This window comes from Protopterus annectens, chromosome 8.part0 (assembly GCF_019279795.1).
Source record: "Protopterus annectens isolate FY-2018-M chromosome 8.part0, PAN1.0, whole genome shotgun sequence".
Taxonomy (NCBI): Eukaryota; Metazoa; Chordata; order Ceratodontiformes; family Protopteridae; genus Protopterus; species Protopterus annectens.
In genome coordinates, this window is record NC_056741.1 from 1,357,994,387 (window position 1) to 1,358,017,165 (window position 22,779).

A 22,779-nucleotide genomic window follows, 5' to 3' on the forward strand; every position below is an offset into this window, starting at 1 on the left:
CAAGAAATCTGAGGTATCTTCTGCAGTTTGGTCATATGGGGACGTGCAGGTATGCCTCCTTGAGATCTAGAGTCACCAGCCAAGACTCCTTGCCCAGCATGGGAAAAAGCTGCTGTAGGGTCAGCATTTTGAATTTTGGAACAATGAGGAATGTGTTTTAAGCGGACAGGTCGAGAATAGGTCTCCATTTGCTGTCTTTTCTTGGTACCTGGAAGAGTCTGGAGTAAAATCCCTTTCCTTGCTCCATAGATGGTACCTTTTCTACAGCTCTCATCCTTAATAATTGGGATATTTGTTTTAGAGCTTCTGTCTTTTGATTTGGAGGTAGGTTTGGCATTCCTCTCTTCCCTGGTAGAGTATGGAAGTGAAACCTGTAACCTTGGTCTATTGTCTGTAAAATCCACTTGTCTCTTGTGATGTAATGCCAGTTTGTTGAAAATAAGGCTAGCTTCCCGCCTAAGGGTGCTTGTAGTTGTTCCCTGGTAGGCGGTGCCAGAGCCGAGTCACTGTAATTGACCTGTAGTTGTGGTGGTGGCTGTGTCTGTGGCTGTGCCTCGCTGGTTGTTGCCCTGCCACTGGCGTCCTCTGTAGGCACCCCTGGATTGGCTTCTGCCTCTTGAACGCCTATTCCTGCCTCTCTGAGTTCTGGAGGAGTCTGGAAAGGACCAATTCTTGGAGGGCCAATTCCTGCTAAACCTCGGAGGTTGGACCTGTAAGAAATCTTTCACTGTTTGGACAGATTTTGCCTTCTCTTCCATCTTCTTCAGCACTTGTTGTGCAGGAGAGCCAAACAAATTGATCTTATCCATAGGAGCATCTAATAGTTTTGATTTGACATGGTCTGGTAAGGCCTGTTCTTTTAACCATGCATGCCTTCTGATGACTGTGCCAGTCATGGCTGATCTAAAGGAAGCCTCCAGTGCATCATAGCCGCATTTTAAGGAATGGTTACTGACTTGTTGAATGTTATGTACCATTTCCTGCACATATTTTTGTCTACTGTTTCATCCGAGGACACTTTTTGGTTAACTGGTCTAGCAAAATTCTTGATACTGCATCATGTGAAATTGACAGTTCAAGGCCCTAGCTGAAAGAGTAGCAGAAGTGTAAACTTTTACCCCATCTCTAAGGATCTGGATTCCCTTTCAGAGGGGAGGGTTTTTGGCAGAGGTAGCTGCTACAGCCTTAGGTCCTTGGGAGATAGTCTCTGGATCTGCAAAGGGAGCCTTATACAAGTGGTAATGTGTGTCCGGGACCCTGTAGTATCTATCGGGCTTAACAGGGGCCGGAGGCAGAGAATCAGGAGCAGTACAAGCATCATTAAATGCATCATCTACAACAGAAAGAACTGGAGGTATGGCTAAAGGCCTATGTTGAGGTAAATGCAGAAAAGTTCTAAGCCTTTTTCTGGAATCTGAAAAATCCTGGCCCTGCCACTGAAATTGTTCCCTCATAGCATGCAAGGTTTCCCCAAAAGAAAATTCCTCAGGCGGAGAGGCAGAAGGGATGGACTTCAGCATCAGAGTCTTCATAAGGGGAGTACGGAGCCTCTGGAGGGTCTGTATCATTTGAATCATCAGAGGAATCATCTGTAGACACTGGCTCAGGGGGCTCTGCTCTAGGCCTCTTCTCTGGAGGCGGGTGAGAGGCCCTGTCTGGTTGAGGTTGGGATCCTGATTAAAGAAATGAGATCCTCTGCTAAACTAAGCATTTGTGCACTAGAGCTAGGCCTGTGAGAGGGGGGCTTAGCAGGCACAGATTTAGTAGCTTTAGCTGCTTTAGCCCTGGCAAAGGCCTTAATGGACATGGCTGCAGGTGGCCTAGCAGCTCCACGTGCAGGGGTTGAAATATCCAAGGGAATAGTGTCTGATAATTCCTGAGAAACTGCAACAGCAGGTGGGATTTCAGAAGCCGATTCCACGAGGTTGGAAGAGGCCTCGGTAGAAGGAAGGTTTTCGGCTGAAGGAAGAACCGCTTGCTCGGTTTCGGCCGAAACAGAGACACTCGCGGTTGGCTTAACCGCGGTTTCGGCCGAAACCGCGGACCGCGAGTGTCGGTCCTTTTCCTTGCGTTTCTTAGATATTTGTGAAGTCGGAGGATCCGACGGCATAATATAAGCAAAATCGGAGCCGAAAAACTCCTCAGCAAATTCCGACCGACGTCTAAGCGTCTGCCGGTTAAAAGAAGCACAGGCTAGACAAGCTGCAACGTCGTGGTCTGGGCCTAGACAAGGTAAGCAGTAAGAGTGGAAATCTTTTTGAGGTATTTGTTTCCCGCAAGTTAAACAGTTATTCACTTTTTCTGACATCGGCTGAGGCAAGAGTCCCCAACGGGGTACTTAGCTTTTTAGAAGTCTTCGTAGTAGTATTCGGTAGTAGCAATCTCTGGTTCTGACCGACCGGCACTTGCGAACAGCTTCTGCTTCGGGCGCCACGCGGCAAGAAAGACTGAGGAAAATGGCGTCGGCTGATGCCTTTATACCCGAAAAACTGCAGCTATGACGTCGGGTGAAGTGCGACACCAGCCGAGGCCAGACCCAGACTTTGGAATCCGGCCGACCGAAGGGCTGCCTGACGACAGGACAACCCATTTGTAAGGACTGCAGATGCATCCTTGAAGGACATCTTCTTTGGTTTTGAAATAAATGGAACAGAGAAATGAAGTGATACTTCATGTCATTTTGTCCATAACAGTAGTAGGTGCCGAAACAGGGAAGTAAATAGTATGGGAAGAAATAGCCAGGGGATTGCTATGGCTAGGCTTGTACAGGCCCTAGGGCCTACAGCCTAGTACCAACCTATGAACAGTCGGTAAGGAGACTAGCACCAATGGCACCGAGGGTTGAAGCAACTTCCTGGTCTGTTCTGCATGAAACTGTGGGAACTTATGAAGTTTTGCCCATTTTAGTTGGTGGTGCTGGCAAGGCTGTCAGAACTGACCAGCTCCTCTTCTTGGATCCCTCATGTTTAGAAGAAAAGGAAGGGGGAGCCAACATCGGTTTTAGACTTTGTAGAACCAGATATGGCCTTGAAGTCAGATTTAATAAAACCCTTTAGAATCAACTTATTTTTTCTTCCCATAAGGGCCTGGTGGATGAAGCCATGACAAATAGTCTTCTTGAAGATGCAATGGGCCTTAGCAGTAAACACAGTGTCCATCAGAATTTGGCAATTTCCTATCACACTTCTGGCATCTTTTTAAGTACCCCTAGCCTTCTCTGCCATATGAGAAGACACATGCACACTCAGACAGAAAGAAGGAAAGGAAGATAAGTTTAAGTTTTTTTTTTATACAGTTAAGCAGAAAGAAACGTACCAACAATATGGAAGGTTTGCCGTAAAGGTAAAGAGAGAGAAGAAAAGAGAAAGTGAAAGAAAGAGGGACTACCAACGATGTTAAGGAAGGAGCCTAGAGAGCAGCTGGGTAAGCAAAATAAAGATAAAGAGCAACTTACAAAGATTTTCAAAGAAAGAACACTTACAGTTTTAGATTAAATAAGGTCACGCAAGAGCTGACAGGAAAAACATGTCTGGCTCTAAAAGCAGCAAACAAGATCTGAGGTAATGCTGACAGGAGCATTATGGGTAAAGCTAAGCTCAAGAGTTTTTGGAAGGCTCGAGATGGAAGAATGGCCGAGTTGGTTCAGAGATACGGAACTGAGCCCATAGTCAAGGATTAAGTAAAGACCGACATCATCAGATCAAAAGATAATACACACAATGAGGAATAGGATGCTCTTGATTACGGATATGGAAAATATGATAACAAGGAGTAAAAAGGTCTCTAGGATCTTTAGTCTATACACAAGACAGGTGTATTTTTATCACTGACAGGAGAAGTTGTAGTTTGCAATAAATACAGTTGAAGGAATTTGGGAGGGGAAGATGACGAGAGTTAAGTGGAATAAGTAGATTCTCCCATAGAACAAAATGGCTTAGGATTACCTGATTTGAAAAGAAGCACGTTAAAGCTCATATACATAACACAGTTAAAAGGTTAAAAATTAAAGTGGAGAACGAGAATGAAACAAGGTTGGGAGTTTGAGAAGTAAAGAGAAAATCTTAAGGAGAATAACCATACAAAACATTACAAAGTAGCAGAAAAGTATTACAAAAAACTAAGCCAATACGGGAAAGGAGAAAGGAGTTTTACTAATATGGATGACCGCAAGTAGGGGAGCAGAAAACAGATAGGAAACTGGAATTAACTGGATAAAATAAGGAAAGAAACCAAGGCATCGGCAGCAAATAACTATGCATGGAAAGGTAAAAAGAGTGTAATAAGTTTGGTCTACAACTGAGAGATTGCCTTCCCTACCAAGGACTGACAGAGTACAGGCAAAAAGAAAGGGATAGGAGAGTAAGTGAAACACTTAGGCAAACAAAGCGATAGGGCAGTAATAAGTGAAACACCAGATCTGTTAGAGATTTTTTATTGAATCTAGACAGAAGTTGCTGTTAAAAAGAATAATTAATGAGGTATATCAATTACTCTATATTAAATATAAGAATCAATCAGAGGAGGTTAAGCAAGACTGGGAAGTTAGAATGGAAAGGCAATATACAAAACAACATACATGACTCAAGTGTGCAAGTCTAGAAGGTTTACAATTTGTGCTTGCCTAGATAATTCAGTACCCAAAATAGACTTCACAGCATGTATCCAGAAGTATAAAATAGTAAATGATGGAAATGTGATGGGAAAGAGATACCTGGGAACAAATTTATGGGAATGCAAGAATTTGGCATATAAAATTCCCTAGAGTGTACTCAGTCAGAAATGTTGTGGGAGCAAATGGTTGGACACAAGGAAATTACTCTCAAACTGGGAGAGTGGAACTGAATTACTGAACTGCCGTGGCATAGTAAGTTGTTACTAAGTTTAATGCTATTGGCTGTAAAACAAAAATTCTAGAAAATAAAATAATCTGTATCGACCACAACTGAAACGCTGAACATTATGTAAGAGATAAAAGAACTGGAGCTGGAATTGTTTGAAAAGGGAAGGAGCAAATTACATACAAATAAATGGAATTTATAAGAACATGCAAAATAATGCTCATGAGGAGTGATGTTTAAGGCAAGGCAGGAATTAAGTAATTTTGGAGTGAATAATTGACAAATATGCACTTCTGTTTGCACACACACACACATATGTAAGGGTTTTGGGTAGGTGTTTGAGTGTATGTTTGGAAGTTGTAGGTGTGGGTTAGGGTAGGCAGGTAAAGGTATGACTGTTTAAGTGTTGAAAGTGGTGGCGTTTGTATACATGTGATTTGTGCATGCGAGGGGAATATAGAGTGTCTAGTGGTGAGTTTGCTGCAATCTTGGAGTTAGTATATATAAGTAGCGGGGGTGTGGGGGTGCAGCCCCTCCACCTAGGGGGTTCGGGGGGGGCTTGCCTCCCTGCTTATTTGTAGTGTAGGTTTATTTGTGTTTGTGTGCATTTTGTTTGTTGTTGTGTGGGTAAGGATGGTGTATGTGGTGTATTTACGTTCAAGATTTTTACTTTCGCGGTTTCGGCATTTTGAACATTCGACGTTATAGTTTCGAAAAACTGAAATTCGATATTTCAGTATTTTGAGATTATAAAGTGAATCTATCCATATATATATATATATATATATATATATATATATATATATATATATATATATATATATATATATATATACACACATACATACACACACATACATACACACACATGTATAATGCATGAAAAAATGAAAAATGCTTACTATTGTTTCTTTCTTTTCTATTAATGCATGCATTCCTTCATCGTTAAAATGTGAGAATGCAATGAAGGTGTTCAAAAAATTATTTTCTATCCCCCTATAGCCCATTCTTGCATATAGGCTGATGATTTTCAAACTTGATCCCTATATGCTCTTCTACCAAAGTTTCACCATGCAAGATGACCTGTAAAATTTTTCAAGTGCTGTGACTAACTTCTCCAAATAACCTCCAACCATGGATCTTTACTCTCATTTCTTTTTAAATTCAAAGAATATTCATTATTATACAATGAGGGCCCATTTGTACAATAACACAAGCATGGGACAGCCCGATCACCATGCCTGTTGTAAATCGAGCACATGCCAATAAAATAAACTTTGGTCGCTGAAGTACCATGCAGTGGCTGGACTTTCTATTGGAGTATGCTGAGGGACAGAGTAAAATAAAGGAAAAAAATAAGGTACATTCTCAAAAAAAAAAAAAAAAAAAGAAACAAACATACCTGATTTTCCTTTTACTTTTGAGCTGTCCATTGTAAAGGGTTGACAGGAAGAGAAAAAAAAAAAGCAATGGAGATTATCTTTTCTCCACTGCTTCTCCTGCATGCACTGATGTACTGTGCAAGTGTAGAGACGGAGGAACACTAAAGCATCCTTACACAAAGACATCATTTAAGAAAGGTAAGAAATTTCCTTCTTAATAATAAATAATGTCACTGCATAACAGCAACAATAATCCATGACTTGGTGTGGGTATATCAGAATTTATCAATGGATGGCTTTGTTTAATCACTCGGGCTTTGCCCTCATGATCAAGCCATACCAACCATGGGTAAATCCAGTTTTGGATTATTGCTCAACTGTTATAGCCTCAAAGATGATACCATAGAAGGTGTTGCTCTCCTACTTTGGACACAACAGAAGAGTCTTTGTGGGTTCTGTTTAAGCAGCTTTATTTTATAAAAACACATCATGATAGAAGTTTATGGACTTTGACTTAAGTAACTTGTATAGAAACAAACTACTGTAATCATGCATGCTTACTCCCTTGGCTGCATTCTCAAAATGAGACTATGAATGGGACATGCTTGACATTTATACGTGCGCTATCAGTCTTTGACGTGCTACTTAAAGATACAGCATATAGCACATGCTCTCTGATCTACAGAAGAGCTCTGTTATATAGGAATAATGATTTCAAACCTGTTCTATTTTCAGTCTTGTGAGTTCAGGGTACACAGTTCCACAAAATAATGTTCAATAGTTTCTCCAGCAGTCCCCACATGTCGGGCATGGATTACATTTCTCTTGGAATGTACCTCTTCCATCTGCAGTCTCCCACTAACTACTGCCATGCAAGTATGGTTCTGCTGCCCTTCTGCTCTCTCAGGATTGTGGCCTATCATCTTTTTTTTTTATTTGATTTTACAATTCAATAACCATTCAAACAGTTTATAAACAACTATATACAGACTACATACAGAGTCGACAACAAAGTATACATAAACAATATTTCCCTAATAATTTATACAATTTCTGCCATGCAATTAATTGCTGTCTTACATTTCTGGCTCTCATTTTTACAGTCAAAATTTCATTATTACAAACCAATTTTGCTAGATAAATTAAATCATTACTGAATGAGATAGTAGTCTTACTTATCCAATTTTTAGTAATAGCTTTCCTTGTAATAGTTAAAACTGATCACAGAAGAGGTATTTGAGATACTGGTATAACCTCTGGGATTGGTGCATTAAATAATATAAGAGAATCTGTAATAGTGCAATTATCTGACGACGGTGCTTTGCAAAAGTTTCTAAAGTTTGTCCAAAAGGATGTTACTATTCTGCATTCAATAATAATGTGAAGCCAGTCAACATCATGTGCTGTTTTACATCTCTAGCAATTTGTACTTCTACTGTATAAATCACTGCAATTTTGCGAGTTAAACTCCTGTGCAGGAATTTCCATGTGAATATTTTCCAGTGTGGGGAAGATGTAGACTTCCCAACTGATTTCAAAGAAAGTTATTTTTTTTATTAATTTCTGTGAACGTTTATTTTTGTTGAATAATTCCAAAAGGATAAGTCAGGGGAGACAAATTAACTTATAATAATTTTATATATTATTGATAAATATGTGGTAGCCAAAGCTGAGTTACTGTTCGAGATGATATCTAGGATTTCAGGGATTGTTTTGGGATTGTTTTACTATGTGTATCCAATGTTAATTTGATATTTATCTTGAATGAATTCTTTACATATTTGTATATCAAGCCAGCTATTATTCTACAAACTATATCTAGCTATCAGTATGACGAATGTATTTTATTTCCATTCAGAAATTGGTACCATGATATCAGCTTATCTTTTAGCACTAGCATTTTTCTTATGTCAAAAGATATTAAACATTCGCTGGTAAAAGCTATCAGGAACAATGCTAATACATCTTTAGTTGAATAATGCAGCCTACTATATCTTGAAGTCTCTAAATTCCATGGACTTTTGAGATTTCTTGGAGCTGCTACTTAAAGTTCATCACTCCGTGTTCCCCAGGATATTCATGATTTCAGTCCAATGCACTTTAGTCAAACTATCTTGAGAGTTACACACAGCACCCAACTCAAGTTCCTTAAATGTTGGTCCATTTTCCTCAAAAGTTATCTGAATTAGCTTTTGGAACCTGTATATTTCAGCTAATTTCATATGTATTTAAGACTGCTGAAGCTAGGCTGCAGCCATCTTGTGTATCACAGCAGTCACCATCCCCTTTCCTGAAACATTCACCAACAGCACCAGAAAGTGAAGAAGGTATTTCTCTGATGTCTTGGCCAAATTACTACCATTTACATGGATAAAAGCTTAAATCTCCCCTAAAATTAGGTCATGCCTACTGCAGCTATCCTTGACAACAAAGGTATGAAAATAAAGTTTAGGTAATGTGGACAGTAAGACATGGAGAACCCTTGGCACTGTTAAGCGATATAGAAAATGCAGTACATAGGACAAACAACAAACACTGGTTGTCTGGGAGACATGACCAAGCAGGCTGAGGACAGAACAAGGTAGGAAAGTTTAAAATCGCTAGGATTTCTTAATTAAGGATTACGGATAACATAGATTGATTAAACTTGGAATTTTTCTACTATATCTTTACACTTCCCTGATTCTTTGCATTAGTTGCACATAAAGATTGTGGAAAGCATAATCTTACTCTAAGATCCTAACATGTGGCTTACTATAAACAGACAGGCTCACTGCTGAATATTTAGCTACATATATGGGGTTCAAAGCCTCAAGATGACTGCCAAACCGGACTTTGTCAGCAGGTACAGACAGCGGATCCTTTTGGTTCATAATAAATATAATCATCAGGTCTGATCACTTTTGTAAAACTACTGGTGCATTAAGCATCCTAATACATAAAGATAAATATTCCAAATGTAACTGTTTAGTAACTGAGTGCCCACCTCCATGTTCACTAATTTTAACAACTGTTCTCCCCCAAAGATTTACTTACTGTTTTATCTTATGTCCAACAGCTGTTCAATACCAACAATATTTCAGATCCATTCAAACTGACCTACACTGAAACCAAACTGATTTTAATCTAGAATCAAACAGGAAGGGGAGACGTGCCAAACAATGGAAGAAGACATTAAGGGGCAGCAGTCTTATGGTGTTAACTGCTACTCAGATGGTCAAGACTGGCATTTTTCATGCATCAGTAATTCACCACTGTAATGAAATAGTAACATTTCCTCATTGTAATGATCTGAAGTAGCTTTCTCACTACAAATTTCAAACAAAATGTTTGCCTTCTGGCTCCCTGGTGTGCTGTATATTACATATTCCCCAGCTTTCTACCTATGTAATAACCTTCCCTCTAGAGGAACTACCACAGTGTCAGCTGAAAGACTAATTGGTCTTCCACGCATTTTTTTGTACTTATGCACTACATTCTCCCAGATGAAAAAAGTCCTCATAATTTTTAATATATTGTTAAAAAGCAAGGGAAGCGGTCAAAATAAAACCAGAAGGCATAAGTAATAGTCTGAAAAGCTGTATAATCTAGTAACTATAAGGAAAGGCAACAGCTAGGAGATACCACTACCAAATTCTACAATAGCCTTGCGTCACTGAAGTCTATCAGGCAACTTCATTGTCCCATAATTTGCTTCTTCAGTTTGTTAAATACTCCAAATCAAGCCTTATAAATAATCACACAATGAATTTGCACCACAAATAATCACATAATAAATTTGCACCACATGGGACCTATCGTGTCAATAAAATATTAAATTCAACAAAGCAGAAGGGTAAAAAAAGAATCGTGGCATAGTTTCTTGCAAGAATCACCAGCAGGTGGCAACACTGGATAAGAAACTACTGAGCATATTACCTCTAAGCTTATGGGATATAGAAGTGTGTAACTGAGAAATACAACCTCTGCATTAAGTTCTTTTCTTTAAAAATTGCATTACAGGGCAGAAATGCAAAACACATGTAAATGATGATGCAGACAAAAAGGCTGAAAACGTGAACACTTAAAATAATATATGGCTTGTAAAGCTTCACTGCATTTACACACAAGTGGAACTTAGAGAGACTGTATGCAAATCAAACTGCTCTACGTCAGGAAACAGAGATGCAATTTTGACCTTTATTTGCTGTACTATGTAAAGGTAGAATCCTTGACATACCATAATGAAATAATCTAACGCACCACTTACCACTCTAAGGGTGGTCTGACAGACCTGTCATCCAACTGTTAACCATCTTACCATATATGTTGGTGACTGCAGTATTAAAGGTTTTCTGTTTCAGCCCTAGAGAAAATAGATGCAATACCAGAGTACCCCATATCATACGACGCACATTGCTTGTCCCTCTTGCAGCCTAGCAATGGAATGATGCCTCATCCCACTGGCTGCTTGAGAACACAGTTTAGACTATGCTCACCAATTAATCAAAGAATGACCAGCTTTCAAATGTAACTTACAGTACATTATAAGAAAAGGCATGATTTTCAAACTGTGTGTGTGTCCACACACATCTATTCATATCTTGGCAAATTGCTTTGGTGTTAGCACACCCAGCACGTTTCAGAAGATGAAAAGATGGTGATCAGACAGTTAACTAATACAACTGAGATCAAACAGAACTCTTGCTGGGCATTCTTAAACTCTAAGTGAAAAGGACCATGAGTAGTACCAGACTCCAAGTGAATAGCTTTTCTTCTGATACAGATACCATGACAGGTTCTCCTTTCTGTAAGGATGTCTACATTGTGATGACGAACGGGCCCAGCCTTTGGTGAAATGGTGCCCTAGGTGAAGAGCGCCACTGTGTCCCCCTCCCCCATATCTCTCAGTAACCCCCCCCCCTTCATGGCCTCCCTACATGGTACAGTTTATTTTTTTCTACACTTCCACATGTGGTCATTCATTCTTCAGCTTTCTCCTACATCTCTTCAAAACACATTAACTGGGATAGACTGCACTGTAGTAACTATGGGGGAAATAACCGAATTAAGCCAGGGGTCTGGGAACCATTAGGCTACCAGATGCCATAGGGTCTGTAGATGCTATGAGGTGCATTTTAGTGTCCCCACCTTTTTGAATCAAAGTTGCCCTAAACAAAAGTCATGACTAAGGAAAGAAATTTGGTCTTACTCTTCAATTTTGCTTTTTCCAGCATCTTTTCAATGCTCTGCAAGCAACTGGCGCAGACCACACTATAACAGCAGTGGAAGAAATAACTTAGTTAAGTTTGGGGGTCTTGGGTTTGCTATACATCCACAAGCCAAGGGTTCTAGATGTTCCGAGTGCATTTTAAGAGATTTTTTTCCCCCAGCACTTTTGATTCACTGAAGCGCTGAACAAAAAGCATGACTAAGGAAAGAAATTATATCTTACTCCAATTACTTTTTCTCCTGCATCCTTTCAACACATTCCCACTAAGGCAGACTACACTACAACAACAATGGAAGAAAAGTTGGGAAGTCACGTTTTTTCCTATATGTTCCGAGGCCCACTATATTTCCAAACTTTTGATTTAATGATGCCCCAAATAAAAATCATGACAAAGGGAAGAAATTCAATCTTTTTTTTTTTTTTTTTTTTAAGTTGTGTGTGACAAAATAGTGTTTACAATAAACTGAGACAACAAATGCCTGCAAGGATGCAAAAATCCCATGTGGAAAGAATGCCTGCCTTCCTACACCTTAAAAAAGTCACTTTCTGTGCATCCCTTGCATATTAGACTGGGATGAAAGCACAAATAGCCACAGTAATATATTTCAAGTATTCGTGGTCAAACATATATACAGCATACCTCCTCAACCTACCTTCAAAAGACAGCCACTTTGTGTGTATAATTCTAATATCAGACAGATAAAAAACTGAACAAACAAAACACGGCAACAATCAACCTGCTGTGGTCAGACATATACAACACAGCATGCCTATTTACACCAAAAATAACCACCTGTATATGTATCCAATGTCTGATCATCAGGAAAATAAAAAGACAGTCATAGTAATCTATTCTAGCTTGTCACAATTCACTGCCACAAAAGCTAAAACGGTCTTTTGTGCACACATCCAAGGTTTATCAAGAAAGTTAAGGAAATAACCACACTACTTACAAGCCCCTACACAAGCTATATTGACATTGTGTACACCTACAAGGTTTGACTGAAAGGAAATCAAAGTAATGACCACACTTGTCCTGACCCCCCCTACACACACACAAACCTACAGTGACCTATGCATACTTCTGGGCAGATCTAGGTTTAGACAAGCTGATGCTTAGCACAAAGGCCACTACACAAAGCCTGTGACAATATCCACTTAAATCACCTGGGTTTCAGAGCTCCAGAAGTTCTGACTGTCATGTGTCAATCAATACGGTGTGTATCCACTGATAATCAGTGATGATATTTTCTGTATACATACACACTGACATTACTCCTGAAAGCTAGGTCTATCACACAAGCTATACTGATTTTTCACACAAGAACACACACTGACATTGGCCTTGACGAGCCAGTTCTATCACAATACACACAATGCACACTTACCTACTGGCAAATTCTTTGGGATGCTGGAGAAACCGGAGCATGAGACCCATACAGATAAAGGGGAAGCTAGAAAGACTCAACACACAAAAAGCCATGACCAGAAGCTTAACCACAGCTATACATACTATTCAGTGCATCACTGTACCAATAATCACTTACTTTCACACTCCTTGCTCTTGCCAGGCACTAGAAATAGCTGCTTAACTTGTATAATGCTGATGCTTGTGATGAAAGTGAGAGAAATTACAGTCAACTTGTTACACTTAAATATTCTGCCCTCCCCAACACACATGCCACAGCAATATCATTTCTACCCCTGATTTTAGTAAATATGTTAACACTACTCCTGTCACTCCAGATGACTGACATGACGGCATTCTATCTCAACTTCACACAAATGTACACGAGGCTTGTAAAGCCAGATCACATGCAAAGAAACTGAGCAAACAAGAGGATCAACTACTTTCATCAGCATGCACCTCCTACTCAGACCTAGCAGATAAAACTATTTTTCTGTATGCACTTCAGATGCACAATCATGCTAAACAAATGGTCGCACATTTTTTTTTTAAATATTCAAAGTTGCTTCACAAAAATTACATTAATCCTGCAAAGACAGAATAATGAAAGAACAGCAATTGGCCATGTTCCTCCAAAGACAGCCCTAACAAGTTTAGGTATTTAGTTTGTGTACACCCCACAGACCAAACTCTTTTCAATAAAAAAAAAAAATCTCAACTTCTGAGAGAAAAATAATCAGTGACATAACCAAAAATATGGAGGTAAAAAATGGCCCCAAAATTGATGACAGATTGTAAACATTGCTCTTAATTTATATCCCTGGAGAGTTGACAGAATAACATGTTTACATGGTATTTATTTTTATGACAGTAGGGTGGAAACACAAATGTCCATTATTTAGCAACTGTAACCAGAGTTGTAGCTGACATCTAGCCTCCAGTACTGATCCCCAAGCTGGTGACCTCAAATTTAATTTTGGGGGGGGGGGGGGGGGGTTAAATAAAATAAAAAAATAAAAAGGCCTGTTGGTGCTGCTCACGTCTCCTGAAAACAGTAGTCTGACGTTGTGCTCCTCAATTTAGAGAGAAACAAACAAAAACAGATCTGCTTTAAAAAAATGTAGAAAGCAGTTTGCAACAAGTTACCCCACACACGAAGCAATCACTTCAGTCCTGACTGCAAACATAGCATTTCTACACCAGCATTCAGAGAAGAATGCAGATCACACCCCCTAACACCTTGTACCGAGGGAGGCTGTCCTCTTCACCCCTATGCTACTTACTCTATTGAGTGCAACCCTCTACAATGTAACAAAAAGACAAAACAGGACCAAGGACAAAGCACCTGCTTAAGGATCAGAGAGCCATAAATACTGGACAGTTAATCTAATTCATTTAAAAAGTTAAAGAGGTTTTGCATCAACATTAATTTTCTGAAAAATAAGCAGCAGGAAGTCCTAATGCCTGGCACTACTGAAGGACAAGCTTTGCATCTACACACATTTTTGGAACAATAAACACTACAAAATTCTAATGCCTAGCATTGCTGACTAACTAATCTTTGGTGATTTTATCAGCAAGCACAGCAGAAATACGAAACATATTTTAACTAACTGGTGGCCTGCCAGGATGTTTAAGCAAACAAAAAAACCTTACTCCACACTGCTGCAGGCTGCCCCTATTTCAATAATCCAATGCTACCTACAACAGTTGACTTTAATTTGGGCAGGCCTTCCAGCAGTTGCCAATTGAATTGACTGGGCAAACCCTTGCTATTACACTGCAACTACTACGAAGTCAGCATCTCGCCTATGATTTACCCTAGGGCTAGAAGTGCTTTTCTGACAATTTTTTTTTCCTTCTTTTACTAGAAAGATGTTCTTTCTAAAGAAATGGAAAAAATAAATACAGTCATCAAAGCTCTCCTAGCAAAAGGGTGCCCTAGGCAGCCTTCTAGTTCACTCATATGTAAGGCTGGCCCTGATCAAACACTAATATGCATTCATTTGCAAATCATGAACCAGTTTACATAATCCACTTCCAATCTTTCAGGCTGCATCATTTCTAATGTACAGTCACCAAAATTACTCCATAGGAAGTATACCAGAATATTATATAGACAAGTCTTTCATTTTGAGGGCATAACCTTTCCTAAATAATACAATTCACCTCATGGATTTTTTCGCTAACTACTCCCTGAAATCATGAATACTTGTGAAACTCACAGCTAACACTACACCCCAAACTATAACTTCCCCTTTCCTTTCTGGGGTTTTCAAGTGTAAACAATCACTATAAAATCAACACTTTGTTGTCCTTACAAAGATGCATTTACAAGGCTGCTGCATGAGTACAGGAAATCACTGATGTAACTTATACTTCTTATTTAATCTGGAGGGAGGGGTTCTGGCTAGTTGCTATCCTTCCGACATTTGTTACTTATATTACAATGCACCTGTGTGTGAGGAGCATCTCTTTTGCTTCTTGTACAGGGCTTTCTGAATATATCCACATCCCTGAAAAGCTTGGTATGTATCATCCACTTCGCATTGCAGTGGGACACAACTTCCAAGAACCCCCTTCCCACCTACAATCTTCATGCCTGCACACATACTCACTGTGTGCACTAGGAAGAGGATTCTCGTCTTCGCTGTCAGGCCCAGAACACCACTCGTCTCCACTGTATGGTTGTTTCCTCTCCAACACACACCGTCTCTTACTCCTCGGAATTCCCTCTGTAGATACAGAATGTTGGGGATTTGTTTTGGTACTCAAAAACAGACCGTTTTATGTGTAAAGTGGTTCAACATGTGGATCATCATCACAGCAGGAAAAAAAAAAAAAAAAAACAGTAAATCAAAATATCAGACTCAAGATAGATAACTTTGTGCTACATTATGGATTTATGTATTTTAAACACATTAAAACATACATTCTTTAAATAAATAAATGAAACAAATAAATAAAAGTTATGCAAGCACTTCAAATCACTCAGTCTCAAAAACAAGCATGCATTGCTCAAAGGCTTTAAAACTGCAATACTTGTGGTGCATTTTGTATTCAATATCAGTTGAAGGCAATAATGATTTAATGTGAACATACAATACAGGTAGCAGAACTTGTAAAATACTATACTGCTAAAAATTAATGAAAATTTTTATTAAAGTATTCCTCTTGTAAATGGTGACAACAGATAGTGCGTTTCAAACTGCAGTTTGGAGTGGACGCCTTCTTTGAAAGTAGGCTCCGCCTCCTTCACATTAGCATTTAGGCATAGGCTAAAGCAAGATATTCCCACCAGAACTATAAACATCTTATCTCCACAAATTCAGTTTCATAAAGCAATATGCGTATAGGCTAAAGCAAGAGATTCTCCCATCACAGGTGGGGAACTGCTCTCTCTACAGATTCAGTTTCATAAACGTAAAGCAAGATATTCCCACCAGAGCTGTTAACTGTTCTCTCCACAGATTCACCTTTTTAAAGCAAGGCCATTGGGAACCTATTTTAATTGTCTAATTACAGAGTAGATTTTCTATTCTGAGAAGGAAAAACACCACTCCAGTAATGACAATCCGATGAAAAACAACACAAAGACATCAACAATGCATTTAATATCACACCTTGAGGAAGGCTCTCGTCAGTACAGTGAATTAAAACAGGGTTTTTAAAACACATTTTGGATAACCACAAAAAACAAATGTCCCTTCAGTACAGCTGCAGCATTACCACTTGTGATGATCTTATTCAAAGATGGGAGTAATCTAGATGTAATGAGCAGAGAAATTAAAGTACAAGAATGATCTGGTGGTAACGGACTGGATATGGTGGTCTCCACTGTGCAAATGCTAACACTATAGTGATGCAAAAGCAGGTAAACAGGAAGCAAAGCAGATATCCCAGAGTCAACCACAATCTCTGTCTGCTGGGCAAGGGGAAGGCACCAGCAACAAAACAACGTTGCAAAGTTGCATGAATTAATGCAACACTCACTGGACCTGAACAAACAATTTGCTGTTTTTTGAGCTATGAAAGAAGGAACTGGGAAACTAATAACCATGCAACAGGAACAAAGCAACACTTTTATAAACAGTGCAAGTTTCATGGTCACAACAGAAGAAATATTTGCAGTGCAAGCAGAAAGAATTAAGAATAAATATAAATCAGAAGGGAGGAGTGTCAATAAACACAGCAATATACTTTCCACTTGTACATGTAAGAGTTTAATAAATCATTCATATAAGGTTAGTAAACAAACAGTATATGTAATGTTTATGCAAACACACTTGCCAAATGTGGTTATTTACTAAAATTACTGACCAACTGCATTTTAGTGGGAGGGAAGACTGAGAGTTTTCAGTAGAAGCCCAGGTAGAACAGTTCCAGTATTTACACTACTGGGCACAAAGATGGGCAGGTTTACAGACTTGTATGACACCAAAGCTGACAGGATACAGACCTTAAATTTAACTGAGAGGTCTGTGTACTCAAATTGCTTCCCATACTAGAATTGTCTAGCTTACTGCGGTGGTGGTGCTGCGGTAGCGTTGTCGTCTCACAGTTAGACATTGCCTGTTCGATTCTCAGAGTGTCTTCTGTGTGGCGACATGCGTGAATGGGCCTTCCTTCGTTGAAGGTTGTGCGTTAGGCCCGGCAAGCCAGCACGTAAAACTCTACTGCCAATCATTAGCGGACCAGAGTTCCGCTGTGGCGACCCCTAACCGGGAAAAGCCGAAAGACACAAACAAACTAGAATTGTCTAGCTTCCACATCCACCTGCAGATGCCTATGAAGGATCCCCTCTACCTCTGAATCCCTACTTGTACAATCTCAGCCCAAGTCTGTGGAGAGGTCCTCGGTGTTATCATTAATCTGATGAGAAGGACCTTTCCTCTCCACAAAGTCAATGACTATGCCACTCAACTAGCTCCTTTTTAATCTATGTGTATGTGCTACTGGCTTGAATTTCACAGCATCTGCAGCTCTAAATACCCCATGCCCCAGGGAGTCCAGAAATACAACCAGCAATATGCAAACTTACTCCACAGACCACTTCATCTTACCTCCTACTTTCAGAAGACTTGCACTATAATTGACTTTTAGATAGTCTAGAGCATACATATACTAGTACATGTCAAATCTGCTGCCCACAAGCACACCTAATACAGCCCACAAATCTGTTCTATTCATTTATTCATTCTCTGATTACCTATTTTAAACTATTCATGGTTACATGACTAGCTGCATGCACTGCAACAATGATCAGGGGAAAGTGGGTAATTGGAGAATGAGTGAATTACAACCCCCTATCTTGTATAGCACTGGAGCATGGCTAGCCAATCCCTGCACAATTTTTTATGGTAAGTAGTCACTACAGAGAATGTGTGCTCGAAGCAACAGATCTCAATACTTATCCATCACACACAAACACATACATGCATATACATTTATATATATCTATATATACACATCTATATATATCTGTGTGTGTGTGTGTGTATGTATGTATGGGAGAAAAAAAAAAAAAAAAAAACAGGCGCAAATGTTCCCAATAGACAGGGATGTTTTTCACAGGTACTGCCACAGTATCAACTACATCTGTCAATAGTGGTAAAAGCAACCAATCTTTTTATTTTTGCTTTAATTTATTTAGCATGGGGATTACGGTTGCAGGTGTCTGTTAATGACAGCAGCAAACTGAATTACATTACTGTGGCCTGGGGAGTAAGGAAAGAGTAACTGGGTGTAGGAGAAGGAGAGAGTGAAAATGGATGTGATGATATGAGGTAGTGCCATCTGTGCCAGAGAATGTAGGGCAGTGCATGTGTAACATATGCCAGCATAACTAGCTGGAGTTTTGTAAAGTTTTGTAAAGAATTTTATGTCATTTGACTATTACAATGATTAGGACAGATGCTTGTGTTGAAGATGCATTTGTAAAGTTGCTTGTGTTAAAAATGCATCAACAGTCCTGCTGGAGAAGAGAGAGAGATACAGAAGTGTGTCAGTATTATACCAGATTGATTAAATGCATGTTTTAACAGAGAATTCTGTAAGGGAAGAAGTTAATCTCAGTCCAGCTACTTTTGAAAAATAGGTTGGTTTAGGCCATAAAGATTTAATCTTTCCGGTCTGATTACAGCCAGAGACAAGAATGTCTGGGAAAACCAGGACTAGAAATCTTTCTGGATTGTCCTAATTGTTAACCAGGAAAGGTGGAAGGTTTTCAAATTTTTTATAGCTTTCAGATGCTCTTAACAGATCTCAACAAAACTCTGGGTGTGTACTGTACCAGAGGTGATCAGATGTGATGTCATTCTATAACCACCACTGAAATTATTTTTTTTTAGATATTAGTGAGAGACATGACAGAACTCTCACAGCCGCACTTTCTTTCTTGGAACCTGACAGGCGAGATCTCTCACAGATATCTGACACAACCACACACCTCATCTTGCCTTGCTGTATTAAGTAACTTAATCACGGAACAGTAATTCTTTAGTCAATCAGGAAAACATAGCCAAATTAGCTAAGTATTGTTTTTTTGCATTTGTTTGAATCTATCCAACTGTGTTATTTTTGAAATGCTGGTGTTTACTGTAACACTGAGAATACTGAATATCTAGTTTTCTATTTTATTATTTATTAAATATTTCTACACCGCTCATTGTGGCTGGTCTTTTAGAGAATACTTTAACATCTTAAGAGTAATTATGCTTATTTCAATAACACTGTCCACGACTGAAAGCATTGCCTTGCCGCACTGGTTAAATTTCCATTTGTACTAGTATTAATTTTACTTGGTATAATTGGGTACTCTTGTAACAGGCTCAGAGTAGCTGACTGGTGGCACCGTAATTACCTTATAGTCTGGGCAGAGGGAGCAGAACTTGTAAATCTGTGCCAGCCAGGTGTGTGTGTGTGTGATAATTAAATATCCACGTGCGTCCAAACTGGTCAGTGTGGAGTCTTGTTTTGGGCCTGGAGAGAGCGAGTCCAGCCCCAGGTCTGGAGTGTGCTTTTAAGGGAAACTGTACTTGGTGCAGAGAGCTGCATCTGAAAATACTGCGTGTATACATTTTTGTTCCTAGTGGCCATCCCTCACCAGTGTCAGTGGTGAGGATTGAGGCTCCTTGATTACTGGCCTGAGAAGGGACCATCACAATATTGGTGGCAGCTGGGTGAGATATTAATTGAAATTCAGTAGCCTGTGGGTAGTTGTCAATGAAAGTTGTCACTCGTCTGGTCAGGATAAAACAGACCAACATCTGTGGGTTCTCTTCAAGAGGCTTTATTATGTACAAACATCAGGATTAAGGCTTAATAACTTAGACAAACTTATAAACAAACTAGCTATCACACTCATACATGCTCCCACTTTGGTTGCTCTTTCAAAATGGCACTGAAGCTAGCACGTGCTTGCTATTTATATGCATGTGCTATCCTTGGAAATGCTTCTTAAAGGTACAACACACACTATTCTACATCCTCCCTCTATGAGAAATGAGTCATGCGTTATTGACTACATTAGTTGACATGCAACTGATGCAAAATAATTCTTTGATGTGCAATTATACAGAACTAAACACATATAGACAATTATGTCCCAGTTGCTGTGTATTTCACACTAGGTCTGGAAATATAATCAAACTGTGTGAGACAGAAATTAGAACTAGGTCTAGCAACTGGGATGGTCTCTGCTGAATGTTCAACTTTGGGGAGAACAGGATCACCAGGAATGAAAGTCAACACACGTTCTGCAAAATGAACATTGTCTGGATTGCTCTGAGATCTAGAGTCTGTCTAGATTCTGATACAGGAAGATGTCTAATTTCTCCTGTACTCCATACCCTCAGATTCTATGAAGTATAATCTCGGCTCGGCACATATACCGGTTACTTGCCCAATCCGGTCAAAACCTTTCCCCATTTATATCCTCACTGTCTCTACTTCTTTCAATGGACAAAGAAATCTGCTAGATATATCATAGCTGGACTTCTGGAAAGAACACTTTCTGAATAGTTGGGCTTTGATTGTTCTGTTTTTAGCTTTAGGCCTTAGCAAACTGGAAATGATAGGCAAGGTTGTTCTGGTTTGTCTAGATAGAAGTCTCTGAGTAGACGAGCCAAGTATATAGTCATGGGGTATGTTGCTGAGATTAGTTAAATTCAGAAAGACATTGGTATTATCACACTGACTCCTCTAGTAATTGCTTTGCACTCTGTACTGCACGTTCAGCTAGTCCATTTGACTGTGGGTACTCTGGACTACTAGTAACAAGTACAAAGTCCCATTCTTTTGCAAATTTCTGAAACTGACTGGTAAATTGAGTACCATGGTCAGAGATGAGCTTCTGTGGACTTCCATGGTCTGAGAAATGATGTTTCAACTTGGTGATTGCAGTGGACATTACGTTAGGTAGTAAATCTATCTCAAACCAGTTTGAATAAGAGTCTAAAAACACTAAGTGATGCTGATTGTTCCATTCGAATATATCCGTGGTTACTGTTGACCAAGGTAGTTCAGGAACTTGACTTACCTGAAGTGGTTCTTTTTGCAAATGCGATTTAGTACTATTGTATACTGAACAAGAAGAAAGCACTTTATCAATATCTTTTGCTAGAAAAGGCCAAAATACTGGTCCTCTCACCCTTCTTTTGATAGATTCAGAACCTGGGTGGCCACGATGCAAAATCTGGATATATTCACGTCATAAGGAAGGAGGAACAACAATTTTATGACCTTTAAAATAATGCCATCTTACATCAACATCTCGTCTCTAAGGAAAACAAGTTTGCACTTCAGGCAGTACACTAGACTGCTTCGACGGCCATCCTATATTGATGATGTGGTTGAGCATTTGGAAAACCGGAACAGTCTTTGTATGATCTCTCAGCTCATTAATTCTTGTGGTAGAAAAACTACGCACTTCCATGACAAAGTCAAAATTCTCTGTATTAAGCTGTTCCATTTCTGGGCGATCTGGATAAGGTATCAGTCAGATAAAGACGTTTGCCTTTTGTATAGACCATTTTGAAGTTGTACTTTTGCAATGTGAGCATCATTCTTTGCAATCTCGCCAGAGCTCAATGCATAGGCTTCTTTAAAATAGTAACTAGATGTTGGTGATCAGTTTCAATCTGAATAGCTCAACTATAAATATAATCATGAAACTTTGAACATGCAAATAATATTGCCAAAAGTTCTCTCAAATTGAGCATACTGCACTTCAGTTTGGGTAGGAGTTCTAGGTGCATAGGCTACTGGTCTGCCTTCTTGAAGAATAACTGTGCAAAGACCAAATTTGAAGCATCACAGGAAAAAGTTACTGATTTACTGACATCATAGTATATTAATGTAGGTGGAGTAGCGATTTTCTGCTTAAGGTCTTCAAATGCTCTCTGGTGCTGCTCCAACCAAGACCATGTAACATTTTTGAGCATTAGCTCTCTCAAAGGCACTGTCAACTCACTGAAGTCTGGTTTAAACTTGCCTAAATAGTTGACCATACCAAGAAAACATTGTAGGACTTGAACATTATCCGGTGCTGGCTTCTCAAGAATGGCTGCTTGCTTTGATGGGTCTGGTCGCAAGCCAGTTCTAGTAAATAAATGACCTACACATGTAACTTCTGGTAGTCTGAATTTGCACTTTAGAGGATTGAGCTTCAAGTACACTTCATGTGCTCGGTCTAGAACTTTCCTAAGGTTTCTGTCATGCTCTGCTTCACCACTGCCTCCAACCAATAAATCATCTACTATTATGGCACAAGTATAAACTGGAAATATTTGTTCCACTGCACTCAGACTTCACTTGCAGAACTTATTCCAAATAGCATCCTGAAGAATCTATATCTTCCAAATGGGGTACTGAATGTAGTCAGTAGTAAAGATTTGCGATCAAGCATTACTTGCCAAAATTAACTTTTTGCATCCAAGA

General features: G+C 39.3%; 1 protein-coding gene across 6 annotated transcripts in view; it reads right to left on the bottom strand.

Annotated features, from left to right (window-relative positions):
- Positions 1-22,779, bottom strand: part of BCL9L (BCL9 like) — a 1,117,803-nt gene that overhangs the window by 404,804 nt on the left and 690,220 nt on the right. For 4 of the 6 annotated variants that reach the window (XM_044080932.1, XM_044080933.1, XM_044080929.1 and 1 more), the window contains one exon: positions 15,459-15,575. The exons of 1 other annotated variant lie outside the window; for it this stretch is intronic. In XM_044080932.1, coding sequence (XP_043936867.1) covers positions 15,459-15,575 — 117 coding nt within the window. Of the gene's footprint in view, positions 1-15,458; positions 15,611-22,779 lie in introns of all 6 variants that reach the window. One more of the 6 variants, XM_044080934.1, reaches the window with a different exon arrangement.